This window comes from Pongo abelii, chromosome 1 (assembly GCF_028885655.2).
Source record: "Pongo abelii isolate AG06213 chromosome 1, NHGRI_mPonAbe1-v2.0_pri, whole genome shotgun sequence".
NCBI lineage: Eukaryota > Metazoa > Chordata > Mammalia > Primates > Hominidae > Pongo > Pongo abelii.
This window is the reverse complement of record NC_071985.2, coordinates 73,201,998-73,219,315: the sequence shown is the minus strand read 5'-3', so window position 1 is coordinate 73,219,315 and position 17,318 is coordinate 73,201,998. Positions and strand designations below refer to the sequence as shown.

General features: G+C 38.2%; 1 protein-coding gene across 1 annotated transcript in view; it reads left to right on the top strand.

The window, feature by feature from the left end:
* Positions 1-17,318, top strand: part of PAPPA2 (pappalysin 2) — a 302,050-nt gene that overhangs the window by 190,182 nt on the left and 94,550 nt on the right. The window contains exons 13-14 of the mRNA XM_024232330.2: positions 728-863; positions 1,082-1,298. Coding sequence (XP_024088098.2) covers positions 728-863; positions 1,082-1,298 — 353 coding nt within the window. The remainder of the gene's footprint in view (positions 1-727; positions 864-1,081; positions 1,299-17,318) is intronic.

Below are 17,318 nucleotides of genomic sequence, written 5' to 3'. Positions count from 1 at the left end.
AGTCTGTTTTAGTGTTAATCACCCTAACCATCTAGGGACATTCCTGATTGATACATGAATTTTCCTGTGTCCCATTGTTGGCTCAATTTCCTGGCCAGGGACTGGGTATACATGCTTGATGCACCAGGAAGATGCATAAGAATAAACGGTTTGGCAGATTCTAATTTCAGAAGCAAGAGACTCTGCAACAGCATATCTCCCATGTCAGAGTTCACATGCTATGTGAGAGGTTCTGATAAAAATTTTGGGGAGAGATAGGAAGATGGGGAAAGATAACTAGACATGGCAGTTCAGAACTTGGAACCATTTAGAGCAAGATGCTAGTTTGATGATTCTTCTCCACTGTTTTCACTTTGGCAATAAGGAGATATTTATTGCACTGGCTGTGCAGTGATTTATTGTCTCTGGCAATGGTTTCTTTAAATGATTGTTTTCAGAAATTTAAAGAAAGACAGGGTCAAGTGAAAAAAAACAGTTGAGGTATCAGTCTCAGAAAAAGATAGGGAGTTCAGCATCTGAAAAATATCTTCTTTCCATTTGATCTTGATGTTTGATACAACCTTGAATACCTTTCTGTGTCTACTCTGTATTTTTACCATTTATTAAAAAAAAAGGAAGCTGTTACTTTATAAATAGTGAGCTCTCTAAGAAGAATAAAAATGGTATGGCACATGTCTTGATAGATCAATGGAAATAATGACTCATACATAAATGTCCTTATGCTTAGGTGTGTTTCAATAGGCCAGGAGTGGCCAGAGCAATTTTTATTTTTTTGACAACTGATGGCCTAGTTCCTGGAGAGCATCAGCAGCCGACAGTGACTCTCTACTTGACCGATGTCCGTGGAAGCAACCACTCTCTTGGTGAGTCTGACAAACATCCCTTTAGGGCCGCTAGAGGACAACCCGGTAGACCCAGAAGTCAGCTTGATGTCTGTCTTTTATGTTGTCTGGGATCTTGCCTATATCATACATCTAGGTTTTGGCATCATACACCTATTAAGAGGATACAATGAATACAAGATATGGAAACATGGTACTAATGATGGCTGAAAATATGATTCATCTCCGTTTATCTTCAGGAACCTATGGACTGTCATGCCAGCATAATCCACTGATTATCAATGTGACCCATCACCAGAATGTCCTTTTCCACCATACCACCTCAGTGCTGCTGAATTTCTCATCCCCACGGGTCGGCATCTCAGCTGTGGCTCTAAGGACGTTCTCCCACATTGGTCTTTCGGCTCCCAGTAACTGCATCTCAGAGGACGAGGGGCAGAATCATCAGGGACAGAGGTACAAAATTCCCTTTCTTTCTTTTGTTTCCTTTTCTTGTGGCTGTAATGAATGGCTCACATTTACATAGTGTTATGTATAGAGTGTTTGCTCAATCACTAACTGAAAAATGAATTTAGGAACTACTAAAAAGACATAGGAAGCAAGCAAAGAACAATTTGTGGAAGGCATACTTGGGTTTTATATTTTGTTCTTCTTTCCTTAGCTGACCATAATTTTTATGTAAATATTTAATGTCTTTACAAGGTCTTAACATCTTTTTTACATATAAAACCACCAACTTCAAATCAACATTGTTATATAAACTGCCAAAAATTCTCTGCCAAAAATTCAATGTTCCTTAAGCAATGTATATTTTTCCACTTCTTTCCACCTGGACAGTGTATACAGCAAGTTTAACAATTGCTTGCTAGGGTGTGTCATATAATCATTTAGAATTATATGTGGAAATAGGAAATGCATTAGCTACATATGTCTTTCTGTGGATGTCTGTGATTGTCATCCTCTAGACAGATGTGGCTATGAGGTTCACTAGCATCTTAGCAGCAGCTATTGGAGGGATTGTACTCACAGTGTTGGTGTGCCCAAGGTTAGGGGAAGGAGCCTCCCAGACACAATAATCTATTCTGCATTTGGGCTAGAATCACTCTATGCATGGTCTAATCAATTGAGTGGGACTACAGGTGACAGGGTTCATTCCTCAGCAAGGGAGGTGAGATCACTTACTTGTTACTAGGTGATTATGATCCTAGTGACAAAAGCTGGGGTTCCAAGAAGTGCTCCATCACCAAAAAGAAATTCTGGTGCCACAAAGTTCGTTCAAGGCATCCCAGATACTCAGACCTCACAGGGATGGGCAGTAGAGAGTACTAGTGTACTATGTTAGTTATCTATTGCCGTATAGCAAATTATACCAAAAGTCAATGGCTGAACACAATAAACATTATCTCACAGTTTCTGAGGGTGAGGAATCTGGATGCAGCTCCACCGGGTATCTCTGGCTTAAGATCTCTTATGAGGTTGTAGTCAGGCTGTTGGCCAAAGCCGTAGTTACTCAAACCTCAAGCAGAGCTGGAGAATTTACTTCCAAGCTCACTCCTGTGGCTACTATCAGGCCTCAGAAGATCCACATCCAAGCTCACTCATAGGTGCTGGCGCTGAGCATGCTCACATAGAAGTGGCTCAATTCCTTGCCAAGCAGGCCTCTCTGCATCTATCTGAGCCTCCTTGTGACATGGCAGCCAGTGATCCAAGACAGAAAGAGAGCCAGAGACGGTGAACACATGAGAGACTACCCAAGAAGGAAGCCACAGTCTTTTTATAACATAATATTGGAAGTGACGGTACATTAATTCTGTCATATTCTATTCATTAGAAATGAGTCAGTAAGTTCAGTCCATACCCAAGGGGAGGGGTTGGCATAGGGGCATGAATCTCTGGGGGCCAGTAATAGTAGTTTATGTTAACTGAGCATTAACTACATGCCAGGTATTGTTCTAAGTGTTAGAAAGGGAGAAACAGTAAGGGGTAATGAACATCATAAGGTTAACTAGTTCATCTGCAACTTTAAAGTCTTCTTTCTTAGTGAACAAATGCCTCCAAATATTAACACAAGAATGTAGACTATTAAAATAACATTTATTAGAATTATGGCCTCTCTCTCATATATTTTCAAATTGTATTCTCTACTGGCTCTACCTCTGGCCTTAAGCCATACAGCATTTCTTTCAGGTCCCTGAAACATGTGTTCTTGGTGAGCTTTGCACATAGTGTTCCTACTTTCTTGACTGCCTTCTGATCCTTCTTCACTTCAACTCATACTCTACCGTCAAGATTCACCTTCTGTGAAGTTTTGGCAAACTTCCTCCCTGTTCCCATAGGACACACTGCATAATGCAAACTCTGCAAAAGCAGCTGTCACATTGGGTGGTAACTATTTATTTACTTGTTGTTTTTTCTCATTAAACTCTGAGCTTCCTGTAGTGGATAATTCTGCTCAGTATCTCTGAATATCTACAGAAGGCCTAGCACATAGTAGGTATGAGAAACTGTTTTGGATGACAGTTGCCGACTTTATCTCTAAATGCTCCATGGAACAGAACTGAACAAGAAAAACAAAAAAGTAGAAGTTACAGCCTTTCTACACATGAGGAACAAGAATGCCCCTTACAATCATAACTGTGAAGTTTCAACAAAGAAGTTGATTAATTGTAATTACTGCCGCTAGTTCTTCACTTCTTCTCATGTGGCACTGTGGGAAAAACAAGTTTTATATGCATGCATGCAAACCAGGAGAAATAGGATATGATTCTCCAGTTTACACTGTGTATCTGGAATGCATAAGCATTTCCAAACCACATGTGACTGACAGGAGCCATGCAAATTGACTTTTCCTTGTCAGCCAGCAAATCAGTGCAATGTAGTAAATTTTGATATACAGGGAGCCTAGTAAATCCCATATACTTTAATTGTGAGTATAACTGAAACCTAAATCCCTATGTATTCTCAAAGAGTCAAAGTGTTTTTGCAGCCTGTATCGATCACAGTTGTATATGTAGATGCACCACAATATAAAACCCTCAAATTCTGGGCATAATGAGAGGGATTCCTGGCTACCTCCTTCTTACCCCTTATGACCTGAATTCCACTGATACTTACATGGGCAGGGGAGAGCTGACAGATGCCTGCCAGTAGAATATGTGTTATCCATTTTGTATTTAAACATTAATGACCAGTGGCCCATCCCTCCTGCTACACTACACTTTAAAACCAACCTGATTGGCCCGCAGAATCTCAGATGAAAGCCAGTAAACCTAAGTCAGCCTCTCCAGTGATGTTCATGATCTTTGTCTTGGAAAAAGTAATTTCTCCTTGCTTCCCACTTAGCTACTAACAACACAGAAGAATACAAAAACTCTTATCAAAATGAAAAAGCAAGCCTGGCAGCCAGAATCTGTGAGGATTTCCTCCTGATTACAAATGTATTGGGGTTAAATTGAGAAACATAATTGGAAATCAAACCATGCACGGTTTTTGTTTTCTGGAAAAAAAAAGCATTTAAAGAATAGAGCCATACTAAAAGAGGAGAGGGAAACAGGTATTCTTTCTTCATTCCCTGGTTCCTTTAACTTTGTTCTGTCTCAGTCTTGTTTCTCACTCTGTTATGATGACTACCCAGTTTATGACCCTTTGGGCTTATTCTACTGATCATGAACCCTTTAGTCTTGAAAGCCAAGTTCAGTTTTCCTGATTTTGGCCACCAGTGCTCAAGAAGAGCTCAATTCATTCTTACCCTCCAGGTGTTTCCAGCTCTAGCCACTTGAAGGATAGGTTCTGCACAACTTGCCACAGTATCAGGATCAGGCAAACCTCCAACCATCTCAGGATTGTGTTGATGGCTTTGGGAAGTGGAAACTATCTATTTTATTAATGTAATGTGATTTGCAGTGTGTCTAAAATATAACCCAGACACCAATATGTTAACATACCTAAGTGAGTGAATTAGTTTACAGACAAACAGAACCCTTTCTACTTAGGGAATTTACAAGGTCAAGATAGAAAAGTTTAACAGTAGGCAAGAATTGCTGATGGGCATGTGGTTTCTCCTATCGAATTTTGTTCTTCCAATCACATGGATAAAATGAAAAAATTGATTGTAACTTCTGTGACTTACCTGATAATATATCCATAAGATCTATAAGGGCTGAATCTTCAAAAGATATAGAACATTATCTCCTTTTCCAGGACATGGATTGATGACCATAATTGAAACTTTTGACTACTCTACTCATCTCTTTACAGCATTTACACTTTTTCGTCAGTCTGCATAGATTTCCCAATCTACCTGGTTGAGAATGTGGTGTCAACCTTTTATGCAATTGTGCTTCTTTCATCTTTCCCTTGTATTCCAAACAGTTTTTGATTTATATAATTTGATATTAGATAGTTAAGTATATAATTTTTTGTGAGCCTTTTATCTTTATTAGGATCATACACCTTGCCAATCCTTTTACCCCTTTAAGTGCTTGTGGCTTTGTATTCTACTCTTTCTGGAATTAAAATTTCTATCCCTGCCTTCCTTTTGTTTGTATTTGTTTGATAAATATTTGCCTTTCTTTTATTTTTAACCTTTCTCTGTCTTTGCTGCCAGTGAGCCCCAGGCACATAGCTTCACTGCACTGTTTACAAAGATATTCAGATTTTGCCATGTCCAACTACTCCAAGATTTTATTCCAAAAGTTTATCCCATGATCCTCAAACCTCTAGGATTCTTTAGGACTCAGTAGCATTTTACCTTTAGGACATATATCTCCCAATATATAACGGCTTTTGCCACTGGTTCCACACCCCATCCTACCTCACTAAGACCTTTATACTTTCTAACCTGCAGTCTTGAAATGAGTAAAGAAAAGGTAGTACTGATGGGAATAAAGACTGGAGAACAGATCTCTGACCCATGAAAAACAGGGCCCAGTTTTCTCGTCTTTACAGGGGCCAGGAAATGAAGAAAGAAAGATCTGTTTTTTTTCTTTTATTATGGCTTCATTACTATTCTCTTTTTCAGGAAACAAAAAGTACATGCTTTGGTTTCCAATGATGTTTCTCAATTTAACTCCAATATATTTTTCAATCAAGAGAAAATCCTTACAGATTTTGGTTGCCAATCTTGGTTTTTGTTATTGATAATAATTTTCATATTTTTCTATATTGTTAGTATTTAAATGGGAAGCAAAGAGAAATTACCTTATAGTGTTCTTGTGAGATTAACTGAAAATAATACATGTGAGATTTGTAACACCTTCTAATACCAGGTTGGAGTACCACCTGTGGCAATTTTCACAGTATTCTCCATCTTTATTTTTTTGCCAGTCAGGTGTGCTAGTTATCAATCAATTTGTTTGTTGCCTCTTGGTTCCAAATCCACCCTCATCACCTACATTGTAATAGTAGAGCTGGATTTTTATCACTATTTATCCTTTGCCAACGGGCATCATGTTACACATCATCAGTAGAGGGTGCTAGATAGACAATGCAGGAGGAGGGGTTTTCTCTGCTGTTTCTGGTATAATTTCTTCTCTTCTGTTGCTGTGACATGCTTGGCCAGTGATGTGCAGCACACCTACAGTCAAATACAGCAGACATTTTTTCAGTTGGCTCTTCATCACAATAAACCAAACGTGGCAGCTTGAGAAATAGTGATGCTGCTGGATGCCGTGGATTACTAGCATCCCATATCCCAATGATTGTACTCAAGACCAAAGGCACAATCAAACTTGTCCCCAAATCCCATCCTTGTGAATCTGTCTTCTGCTATTAACCCCAGTACCAGTACCATCCCATCTCAGTTGGGATCCAATAAGGACACAGTAATTAAAATACAGAAGTTTCATAAAAGTAATTGTTAACCAGTAATGGAATTAACTACTAAAGGGTAGGGAGAACTCTAAAGAATAAAAGCATGATTGATAAAGGGAGCAACCATTACTCTTATGAGTGATAGAAGAGTATCCAAAAAAGGAGCAAATGTGGAAGAGGCTCCCAACCCAAAGCTGAGGTTCAGATCTCACTGGAGGAGGTGCGGCTGTGGAACATTGTGTGGCAGAGAAGTTTGTGGAGGTTCTACAGAATGGAATGGGGCTGGTAGTCAGAAAATGCTCACTGAGGTGCAGGTAAAAGCTCATGAAGAAGCTGCCTCTGGAACACAATTGGGACTTCTGGAAAGCTGTCACTGTGGTGCTGCTGGAACTTTCTGGGAGTCTCCCCACTGGACACTAATGAAACTTGATGGGAGACATCCACAGGGGTGCCACTGAGACTTGTTGAGAAGCCAGCTAAGATGCTGGTAAGACTTGCTGGGACTTGTGGAGTGTCCCTGAAACTCACTAGGTGGTGAGCACCACTGGTTGCCCACACATGGCTGGAGAAGCAAGGAGAGGAAAGCACATAGGAATGAAGGCAAGCCTCTTCATCCTGCAATGTCTCTCCAGTGCCATCTACTGAAGAAAAACGTGACATGCTAGCTGGTAAAGAGAAATGTTTTCATGGTCCAGCTCTAGTATCATAAAGCAGGGCAATGAAGGGTGGATTTGGAACTGAGAGGCAATAAGTTGATAACCAGCAGAGAAAGTCTTGTCAAATAACCAAGAGAAAACCCCTGTTCTCTGCGTCTTTTGCGTTCCACACAGGAGTTCCTTCCTGGCTTCAATACTATTTTTCTTTTTCTTTTTTTTTTTTTTTTTTAGAGACAGAGTGTCGCTCTGTTGCCCAGGCTGGAGTGCAGTAGCGTGATCTTGGCTCACTGAAAGCTCTGCCTCCCGGGTTCACACCATTCTCCTGCCTCAGCCTCCCAAGTAGCTGGGACTACAGGCGAATACTATTTTTAAATATAACTTCTGAATATATTTGAGCTAATTAGAAATTCATATTTTTTAATGTTTTGAACTTAAGCCAAGACCAACATAAAGTATAAATACCTTATTAGTTTATTCAGTATAAATACATATTCTGATTGAGATGGAAAACAAGTAACAGATACTCAAAAATATAAAATCATAGTGGGTTCTAAGGCTTGCCTTGAACTATAACTTATCAAAGCCAAGTGTTCTAATATAAAATTGAATAGGATATTAATCTTTTAAAATAAATATCCATATGGAAACTGGGGTTCTTTCTTCTCTCACTTGTTCTCACTCTCGTTATATGTGTAGTGTGTGTGCTTGCATGTGTGTATTCATATGTGTTTGTGTATAGAAAGAGATAGACTATTTGTTGTTCAAAAACCATTTAAGTGACTCAATGGAACAGGAATAATTTTTCAATTGAGGAAACTGAGACTCAAGTGCACAAATTTACTTTATTTGGGATTAGCAAAAGTAAGACTGGAATCCAAGTAACTTGTTTCTAGGAAGGAAAGCTTCTATTATATAAATGGCAAACTATTTCAGAAATCTATTCATGTCTACTACTCTTCAAGAAATCCTGCCACCCTCTCTCAAGCCATATATTGATTCAGGTAACAAAAGTTTAACTAGCCCTGGAATAATCAAATAACAGCTGTATTTTACATCTACTTATGTGAACGGGCATATTTGTTTTGAGGAAATGATGACTTGTAAATTCAGTCTCCAAGTAATACAGGCAAGCTGGAGAAACTTGATGGAGTAGGTTACCAAGGGGAAAATTGTAAAGATACTTTGGACTTTTGGGAAAGTGTAGGAAATATGTAATTCAGATTAGGGCAATTTTATGGGCACAACCTAGAGGATTTGAAGTCAATAGAAAAAGAGAAGTTTTTTTTTTTTATACTTTAAGTTTTAGGGTACATGTTCACAATGTGCAGGTTAGTTACATACGTATACATGTGCCATGCTGGTGTGCTGCACCCATTAACTCGTCATTTAGCATTAGGTATATCTCCTAATGCTATCCCTCCCCACTCCCCCTACCCCACAACAGGCCCCAGAGTGTGATGTTCCCCTTCTTGTGTCCATGTGATCTCATTGTTCAATTCCCATCTATGAGTGAGAACATGCAGTGTTTGGTTTTTTGTCCTTGTGATAGTTTACTGAGAATGATGATTTCCAATTTCATCCATGACCCTACAAAGGACATGAACTCATCATTTTTTATGGCTGCATAGTGGGCAAAGGATATGAACAGACACTTCTCAAAAGAAGACATTTATGCAGCCAACAGACATATGAAAAAATGCTCATCAGAGAAATGCAAATCAAAACCACAATGAGATACCATCTCACACCAGTTAGAATGGCAATCATTAAAAAGTCAGGAAACAACAGGTGCTGGAGAGGATGTGGAGAAATAGGAACACTTTTACACTGTTGGTGGGACTGTAAACTAGTTCAACCATTGTGGAAGTCAGTGTGGCGATTCCTCAGGGATCTAGAACTAGAAATACCATTTGACCCAGCCATCCCGTTACTAGGTATATACCCAAAGGACTATAAATCATGCTGCTATAAAGACACATGCACGCCTATGTTTATTGTGGCACTATTCACAATAGAAAAAGAGAAGTTTTGACCCAGCTCCTATAGGGTCCTAGCCCAGACCAAAAAAATAAAAAAATAAAAATCTTGTTTCTTAGAGAAGAAAAAAAATCTGAGGAAACATATTCTACTCTCTCTGAGATTAAAGTGCATCTAACCCAGGAAAAGAAACCTAATTTTGAAAGCCTAGCTTATGTGTGTATTAGTTTTCTAATGTTGTATAATAATATTACTATAAATATAGAACCTTATAACAATGCTTATTTATAATCTTACAGTTTCTGAGGGTCAGGATTCTAGGCAACGCTTAGCTGGGTCATCTGTAAGGCTATAATGAAGTGTCAGTTAGGAATGTGTTCTCATTTGAAGGCTTGACTGGAGAAGGTCCACTTCCAAGTTCACATGGTTGTTGGTATTTATTTCCAAAACACTGTCAGACTGAGGGCTTCAGTTTTTATGCTGGATGTTGCACAGAAACCACCGTTACTTCCTTGCCACATAGTCTGCTCCATTGGGAAGCTCACCTATGGTAGCTTGTTTCTTCAAAGCCAACAAGACAAAGAGTCTCTCAGCAAGTAAATTTTACAATCTTTTGTAACATAATCACAAGTGTTACAGCTTGTCAACTTTGTATTCAGTTGATTAGAAGCATGTCACTGGTCCCACCCACACTCAAGTTGAGGAGATTATGCAAGGGTAAGGATTTCAAAAGGCAGAGATTATTTTCACCACAATAGTTTAGCCTGAGATAGGTGAATGTATGTAGTAACTTTGGAGTTATCCGACTACATGTGTCTCATATCCTGAAAGAGCCACATGCTATAATGGTTTCAACTCACTAGACAGCTTAGGACACAAGGGATACACAAATAACTTGCTTGCAGGAAAAAAGCATGAAGGAAAAGTAGTGATTCCAAGAGTAAGGTCTTTTCATAGAAATTCCCCAGCTCTTGGTAGGTGGATTATCCAAGCAGTTCCCTACCAGAGAATGTCCTCTCAACTCTCTTTTATCTAGAAAAAGCACATCTATTTTATGAATGATACCTGTGCAGATTTTTTCCCCTTATTCTTTAGTTTGCTTCAGAGTCATCTTCTTCGTGGCTCAACTGATATTTTTATAATATCATCAAAATGAAATTTAATCAGTAATGTTAATGTGTTTCCTAGAAAATAAAATTACAGTCATGTACCACATTACAACATTTTTCTCAATGAAAGACTGTATATATAATAATGATTTCATAAGATTATAATACAGTATTTTTTGCTGTACCTTTTCTATGTTTAGATTTGTTTAAATACACAAACACAGCATTGTGTTATAATTGCCTACAGTATTTGGTACAGTAATAACATGCTGTACAGGTTTGTAGCCTAGGAGCAATAGGCTACACCATATAGCCTATGTGTGTACTAGGCTATATCATATAGGTTTGTGTAAGTACACTCTTTGATATTTGCACAATAAAATCACCTAACGACACATTTCTCAGAACGTATCCCAATGTTAAGTGACACATGACTGTATATAAAAACACAAAAATTAAAAAGTTATGGTTACTGTTTCAATTGTCTTTGTTCTGATTATTTTTATAAAGATGGATAATTGAGAGTTAGCAATTTTGATCCAGTATGTATCATACGCATATTTGACCACATTGGTGGTCATACACATACACCAATGTGGTCATGTATCTGTATGAATATATGTGTGTGTATATGTATGTATGTGTTTGTGAATATGTTTCACTTTATACAAGACAGTCTTGAAAAAGGTTAATGTGATATGTATTGAATTATAAAACTAATTTGTAAAATGATTTAAATTTTTAAGTGGTTGTGCCATTTAAAAGGATGAAATTGGAAATCATCATTCTCAGTAAACTATCTCATGAACAAAAAACCAAACACCGCATATTCTTACTCATAGGTGGGAATTGAACAATGAGAACACATGGACACAGGAAGGGGAACATCACACTTCGGGGACTGTTGTGGGGTGGGGGGAGGGGGGAGAAAAAAATAAACAAATAAATAAATAAATAAATAAATAAATAAATAAATAAAAAGAGCATTGTTGTTTTATTTTTAAGGTCTTTATTCTTTTAGAGCAGTTATAGGTTCACAGAAAAATTGAAAGGAAGGTACACAGATTTCCCATACACCCAATGATCCCACCCATGCCTAGCCACTCCTGCCATCAACATCCCCCACCAGAGTGGTACATTTGTTACAACTGATGAACCTACATTGACACATCATAATCACATCAAATCTATAGTTTACATTAGAATTCACTCTTAGTTTTTGTTGTATATTCTATGTGCTTGGGCAAATGTGTAATGATACATCATTATAGTATCACACACAGCATTGTCACTGCCCTAAAAATCCTGTGTTCTGCCTATTCACCACCATACCCTACATCCCTAGTGTCCCAAACTTCTCACAACCGTTAATATTTTTACCATCTCCATCATTTTGCCTTTTCCATAATGTCATATTCTGGAAATGTCATATAGTTGGAATTACTATATGTAATTACTATATGGAATTACTATATGTAGGGTTTGCTGATTAGCTTCTTTCACATTGTTATATGCATTTAAGTTTCCTTCATGTCTTCTCATGGCTTGATAGCTCATTTCTTTTTATCATTCAATAATATTCCATTATGTGAATGTACAACTGTTTATTTATCCATATACCTATTGAAGGACATCTTGGTTTCTTCCAAGTTTTGGCAATTATGAATAAAGCTGCTATGAATATCCATGTGCAGGCTTTTGTATAGACATAAATTTTAAAATGTCTTTGAATAAATACCAAGGAATGTGATTGCTGGATCATATGGTTAAGAGAATATTTAGTTTTATATGAAGATATATTGTTTTTTAAGAAAAACATAAATATTGCTGTAAAGAGCAATGGCATCCTCAGATCTTTTTCCTCTTCTCCTTCTTTCCTTTTTTCTTTTCATCATAAATCTTTATTTTTCTATTTACTTAAATAAAACTAAGCCTGTACTCTTGAACATGTAGATTAAGGGTACCAACCCTGTACAGTAAAAAAAAAATGCATATAATTTTTGACCTCCCAAAAACTTAACTATTAATAGCCTACTGTTGCCTGGAAGTCTTACTGATAACATAAACAATTGTCCAGGTGCGGTGGCTCACACCTTTAATCCCAGCACTTTGGAGGCCAAGGCAGGCGAATCATCTGAGGTCACGAGTTTGAGACCAGGCTGGCCGACATGGTGAAACCCTATCTCTACTAAAAATACATAAATTAGCCTGGTGTGGTGGTGGGCACTGGCAATCCCAGCTACTTGGGAGGCTGAGGCAGGAGAATCGCTTGAACCCGGGATGTGGAGTTGCAGTGAGCCAAGATCACACCACTGCACTCCAGCCTGGGTGACAGAGCAAGACTCCGTCTCAAAAATCAAAACAAAAAAAACGACAACAACAACAACAACAAACAATTAGCACGTATTTGATATACTAAATGTATTACATACTGTATTCTTACAAAAATAGTAAGCTAGACAAAGGAAAATCTTATTGAGAAAATTGAGGAAGAGAAAATACATTTACAATTTATTGAGTGGAAATGGATCATTATAAAACATATAAAATTTGAGACAAGGCAAAATAATGAATTCACGCATTGTGTTATTATATGGTCCTATATGCAAAGCAAAAATCCTTGAACTGAGAATTTACCTTTTGCATTAAAAACATTTACCATTAGGCTGTTATTATGTACATCATTTGGAGTCCAGCCTCTAGCTGTTGTATATTTATCATAAAACTGAACATATACATATAATTAACATACCTGCCTTGCTTTGCTAACCATGCTTGTGTAAAGAAGAGTATCAAGTAATTTTCAAAAATAAGTAATCAGTGAATAATGTATATTTGGTTTGGCTTGCAATGCTCCAGACTCACAGATAGAGACCTACAAATTTGTGACATGAATACTAATTTAGTCACCTTCATTGTCTCTGTTAACCTCTGTTCTTCAGGTTACTGTTCCCTGAAACAGGGCCTGCGAAAATAAATAATCCTGGTAGAAAAATCAACAATTAGTCATCCGAATGACACAAATTTTCCCATTGCAGTTTATGAATTTGGGTAACATGCCATGTTAATCCTATCTTCAGGTTGACTTACTCTGGCTGCCTGGACTCCTCAGATCCCCTCCAATGGGACTGTGTGCTAGTGACACAAAAGATGTCTTTAGCCTTAGAAAGCTATTCTTGAGAAGGTCGATCTGCTGGCAGAGAAGATGTAATCTAAATCATTAAGTCCAATGCAAATGATTTATGTGTTAACCTCTATTGTTCATGGAGAATTCACTGTAGATACGGAATTATAGTTGGGAAGTAGAGGGAGGCAGTAGAAAGAAAAGTAACTTTTCCATAGAACTTCACTTTTATGTCCTTAATAGTCCCCAGATAATTTCTGGAAGGAAGTGGCTGTCTCATTTAGGAGAGGTAGACTCAGGTGTGAAAATGTTTCTTCTTGGTTATATTATAGGTTACAAATTGAGCTGGAGCCAGCTTATAGGACATCTGAGCCCCAGTCCAGGGAGAGGAAGCCAGGGCACAGCTCAGTACTTTGCCATTCCATCCCTGCTGTAATCAGCCTCTGAGTCTAGTCTTGGTAATAGTATTATTTCGTCTCTATTATCTGTCATTCTGCTTCATGCTTTATTTTTCCCTGGAACCCTCATCTGCTGGATTCCTATTGTCCTTCAATTATTTGGAGCTCAGATTTGAAATGCCAACTCTTTTCCCTCCTCTTCCACCTGTATTGGGTTCCAAACCTTTCCAGCCTTCTTCTTCCTCTGCTCAGTCCTATGTAGAACGTTTGGATTACTTCCCTTTTGACAGCCTCAAGATGTGAAGGCTCCTTCTTTTTTTTTTTTTTTTTTTTTTTTTTTTTTTGGCTTAGGGACTGCATTTTAAAGCATTTATTTTTTGACTCCTCATTTATTATTTTTGTCATAGGGTTTCCTTTTAATGTTCCTGAGTGATGGGAAATGTTCTCTCTTGCTGCTGGGAAAGGCACTATAGAAATGAAATATGTATTGCCTTTCTACTCATTTGATTATCTGCCTCCTCAAAGCAGTTTAACAAATTAACATCGAGTCTCTCATTTTCTACACAGTTTCTTTTAAGCAAGGAAAGAATTATAGCTGCTCAATTGCTCCCTTGCTTATTTGCCTAACTTCCTTTTCCCATAATGATTTGTCCATAAAATAAGAAGGAAGAAGGAAAACCCACTAGAGAGGATTCTGATTCCCCTGGCAGATGATGGATGGCAGGCTGGATGACAAGTCGGCTTTGGGTGGCACAGTGAGCTATTTGAGCCTTTTCAACTGTATTTTTTTTCTTTCAACTCATGAGGTTATAGAGGAAAAATGAAGAGGCCATGGACATGGTCTTTTGGGTGGGCTTAATGAAGTATGGCTAAGACAATTCCAGAATAGCCTTTATTGAAACATTACTTTGTCTGAGATTGTTCTTAGTGGGATACATTCTGAGAACTAGCTGGGTGGAAGCTTTTGGTCAAAAGCTAGGAACAGGTGAAACCAGCTTAGGAAGACAGGGCTGAGGTCCACCACCAAGGAACAGACTGATTTTAAGACAACTCCTCCCTAGTGACTTATCGTAGTGCCTGAAATTCCATCATTAAGAATTATTTTCTTTAAGTCTCAACAATCTCCAGAGGCCTCTTTAAAATAGTAAATCCTACAATGAATTCATTATGAAGTTCTGGGGCATTAATCACCGAAATGAAATGGACTTCAGTTTCTTCCTCAATACAGTAGGAGATGCCAAATTAACAGAGAGACATAGACTTGAATTTTACATGTAAAATGGATCATGATGATTATTTATTCCCTCAGTTACCTACCTGGAATCTCAAAGACTTCTAGACTGGCATAAGCAATATTTCAAAACTTGTCATAGAAATCATGTACTTATCCAAAATGGTGATGGTCAAATTAAAACACCTCTATTCTTTCATTATATTATTCTCATGTTCAGCCAAGCTTACCCTGGCTGTTAAAAATGTCTCTAATTCTTGAAAAAAATCAAAATAAAAAAATCACTTAGATGCAAAAATAAATAAATAAATAAAATAAAATAGTAAATAACTATATACTAGAAGCAAAAGTGCTTTAAGTCTTTGTCAACTATTTATACCAGAAGTATTCTCTTATGGATTTTGATAATTCAAAAATAAGCCCCATGGCCCTGCTGAAATGTAAGCTAGTGTACCCATTTAGAAGTTTTAGGGAACAAGAGAAGTAGAAAAAGTAGTATTGAAAAGAGGGATGAATTAAAAATGTCACCTACTTCCCAATTTTGCTCAGGGCTGGCCCTGTCAGTATAGTCTGTATTCATGGCAGTTGGTGGAGAAAGCACAGAAAATAAAAGAAAACCAGTATTTCCAAGGTTCTGTCATTTTGCCAGCCTGCCAAGGACACAGACGCTGTAGACAGATTTGACCATAAGCTCTGGTTGAAATGACTCTCAGGCTGTGTCTGGTTTTGTGTGCAACCATAGCTCTGCAGGCAGAGGAAGTCTGGAGATTGAAGTGGCAGCAATCCCAATGCCCACATCCCTGCTTCTCACTATTGTCTACATCATTTAATCTCACTGCATGATTTTAACACAGTCTCTTCCCTTCCTCAACCCTTGATTTCTCCATAAGCAAATGAGCTATCAATGTTGCAAGGCTCCAGTGGGCTAGGAAGAGCAAAAGAACTGAAGACAATAATATTCCAAATCTGATATCAACAAAAGACTGACAAACTCTAGGATTAGAAGATGACAGAATCAACATGAAGCTTCTGTTGGGGAGTCTAGAAATTTACAAGGAAAATAAACCAAGGAGAAGTAGGGAGAGGGGGCCCCACAGGTGTTTTATGTTCTTCTTACTTCTGCATGTGAATTTGAGAGCCATTCAAGGAGCTGGATTGTAAATCCTTAAGACTTCCATTTAGCCGTAGCTTATGCATAGCCCACAGAGAAGCCAGGCTACCCTGTCTTCCTGCCCTGTAGATACTGTTCTAGGAGTGACACAGTCTGAAGCTCGTGCCCATTAAACTTCATCACGGGGCTGTGTTGTTCTCACCTAACTCTTCATGTTTCACAATTTCCCAGACTCAGGCTATGAATGTAGTTGGGGAAGTGTCATTCCCTAGTGAATAGCTTAATTTGTGTCCAGGAATAAATAATACAGAGAGAGTCAGCAGTGCAGTCCCTTGGAGGGTGCCAGTGGTCATTTGCTCTTTAGGAAGTGCCCCACAAGGAGATGGCAACTGCCTTTGCAAATCATGTGTGTTGGGAGGAGAAAAGCATATAGAGTTGACATTTGAACAGCACATGGATTAGGGACACTTACCTTTGTACAGTCAAAAATTTGCCTATAATTTTTGACCTCCCCAAAATTTAACTACTGAAAGCCTACTGTTGACTGGAAGCATTACCAATAACATAAAGTCCATTAACACATATTTGATATATCAAATATATTACATACTCTATTCTTATAATATTGTAAGCTAGAGAAAAAATGTTATTAGGAAAATTATGAGGAAGAGAAAATATATTTACAAATTATTATTAGTAGTAGTATTAGTATTAGTATTAGTATTAGTATTATTATTGAGACAGAGTTTTGCTCTTGTTGCCCAGGTTGGAGTGCAGCACAATCTCGGCTCACTGCAATGTCCACCTCCCGGGTTCAAGCGATTCTCCTGCCTCAGTCTCCCAAGTAGCTAGGATTATAGGCATGCGCCATCACGCCCAGCTAATTTTGTAGTTTAGTACATGGGGTTTCACCATGTTGGCCAGGCTGGTCTCGAACTCCTGACCTCAAGTGATCCACCCACCTCGGCCTCCCGAAGTGTGGGAATTACAGGCATGAGCCACTGCGCCTGGCCATATTTACAGTTTATTAAGTGGAAGTGTATCATCATAAAGATCTTC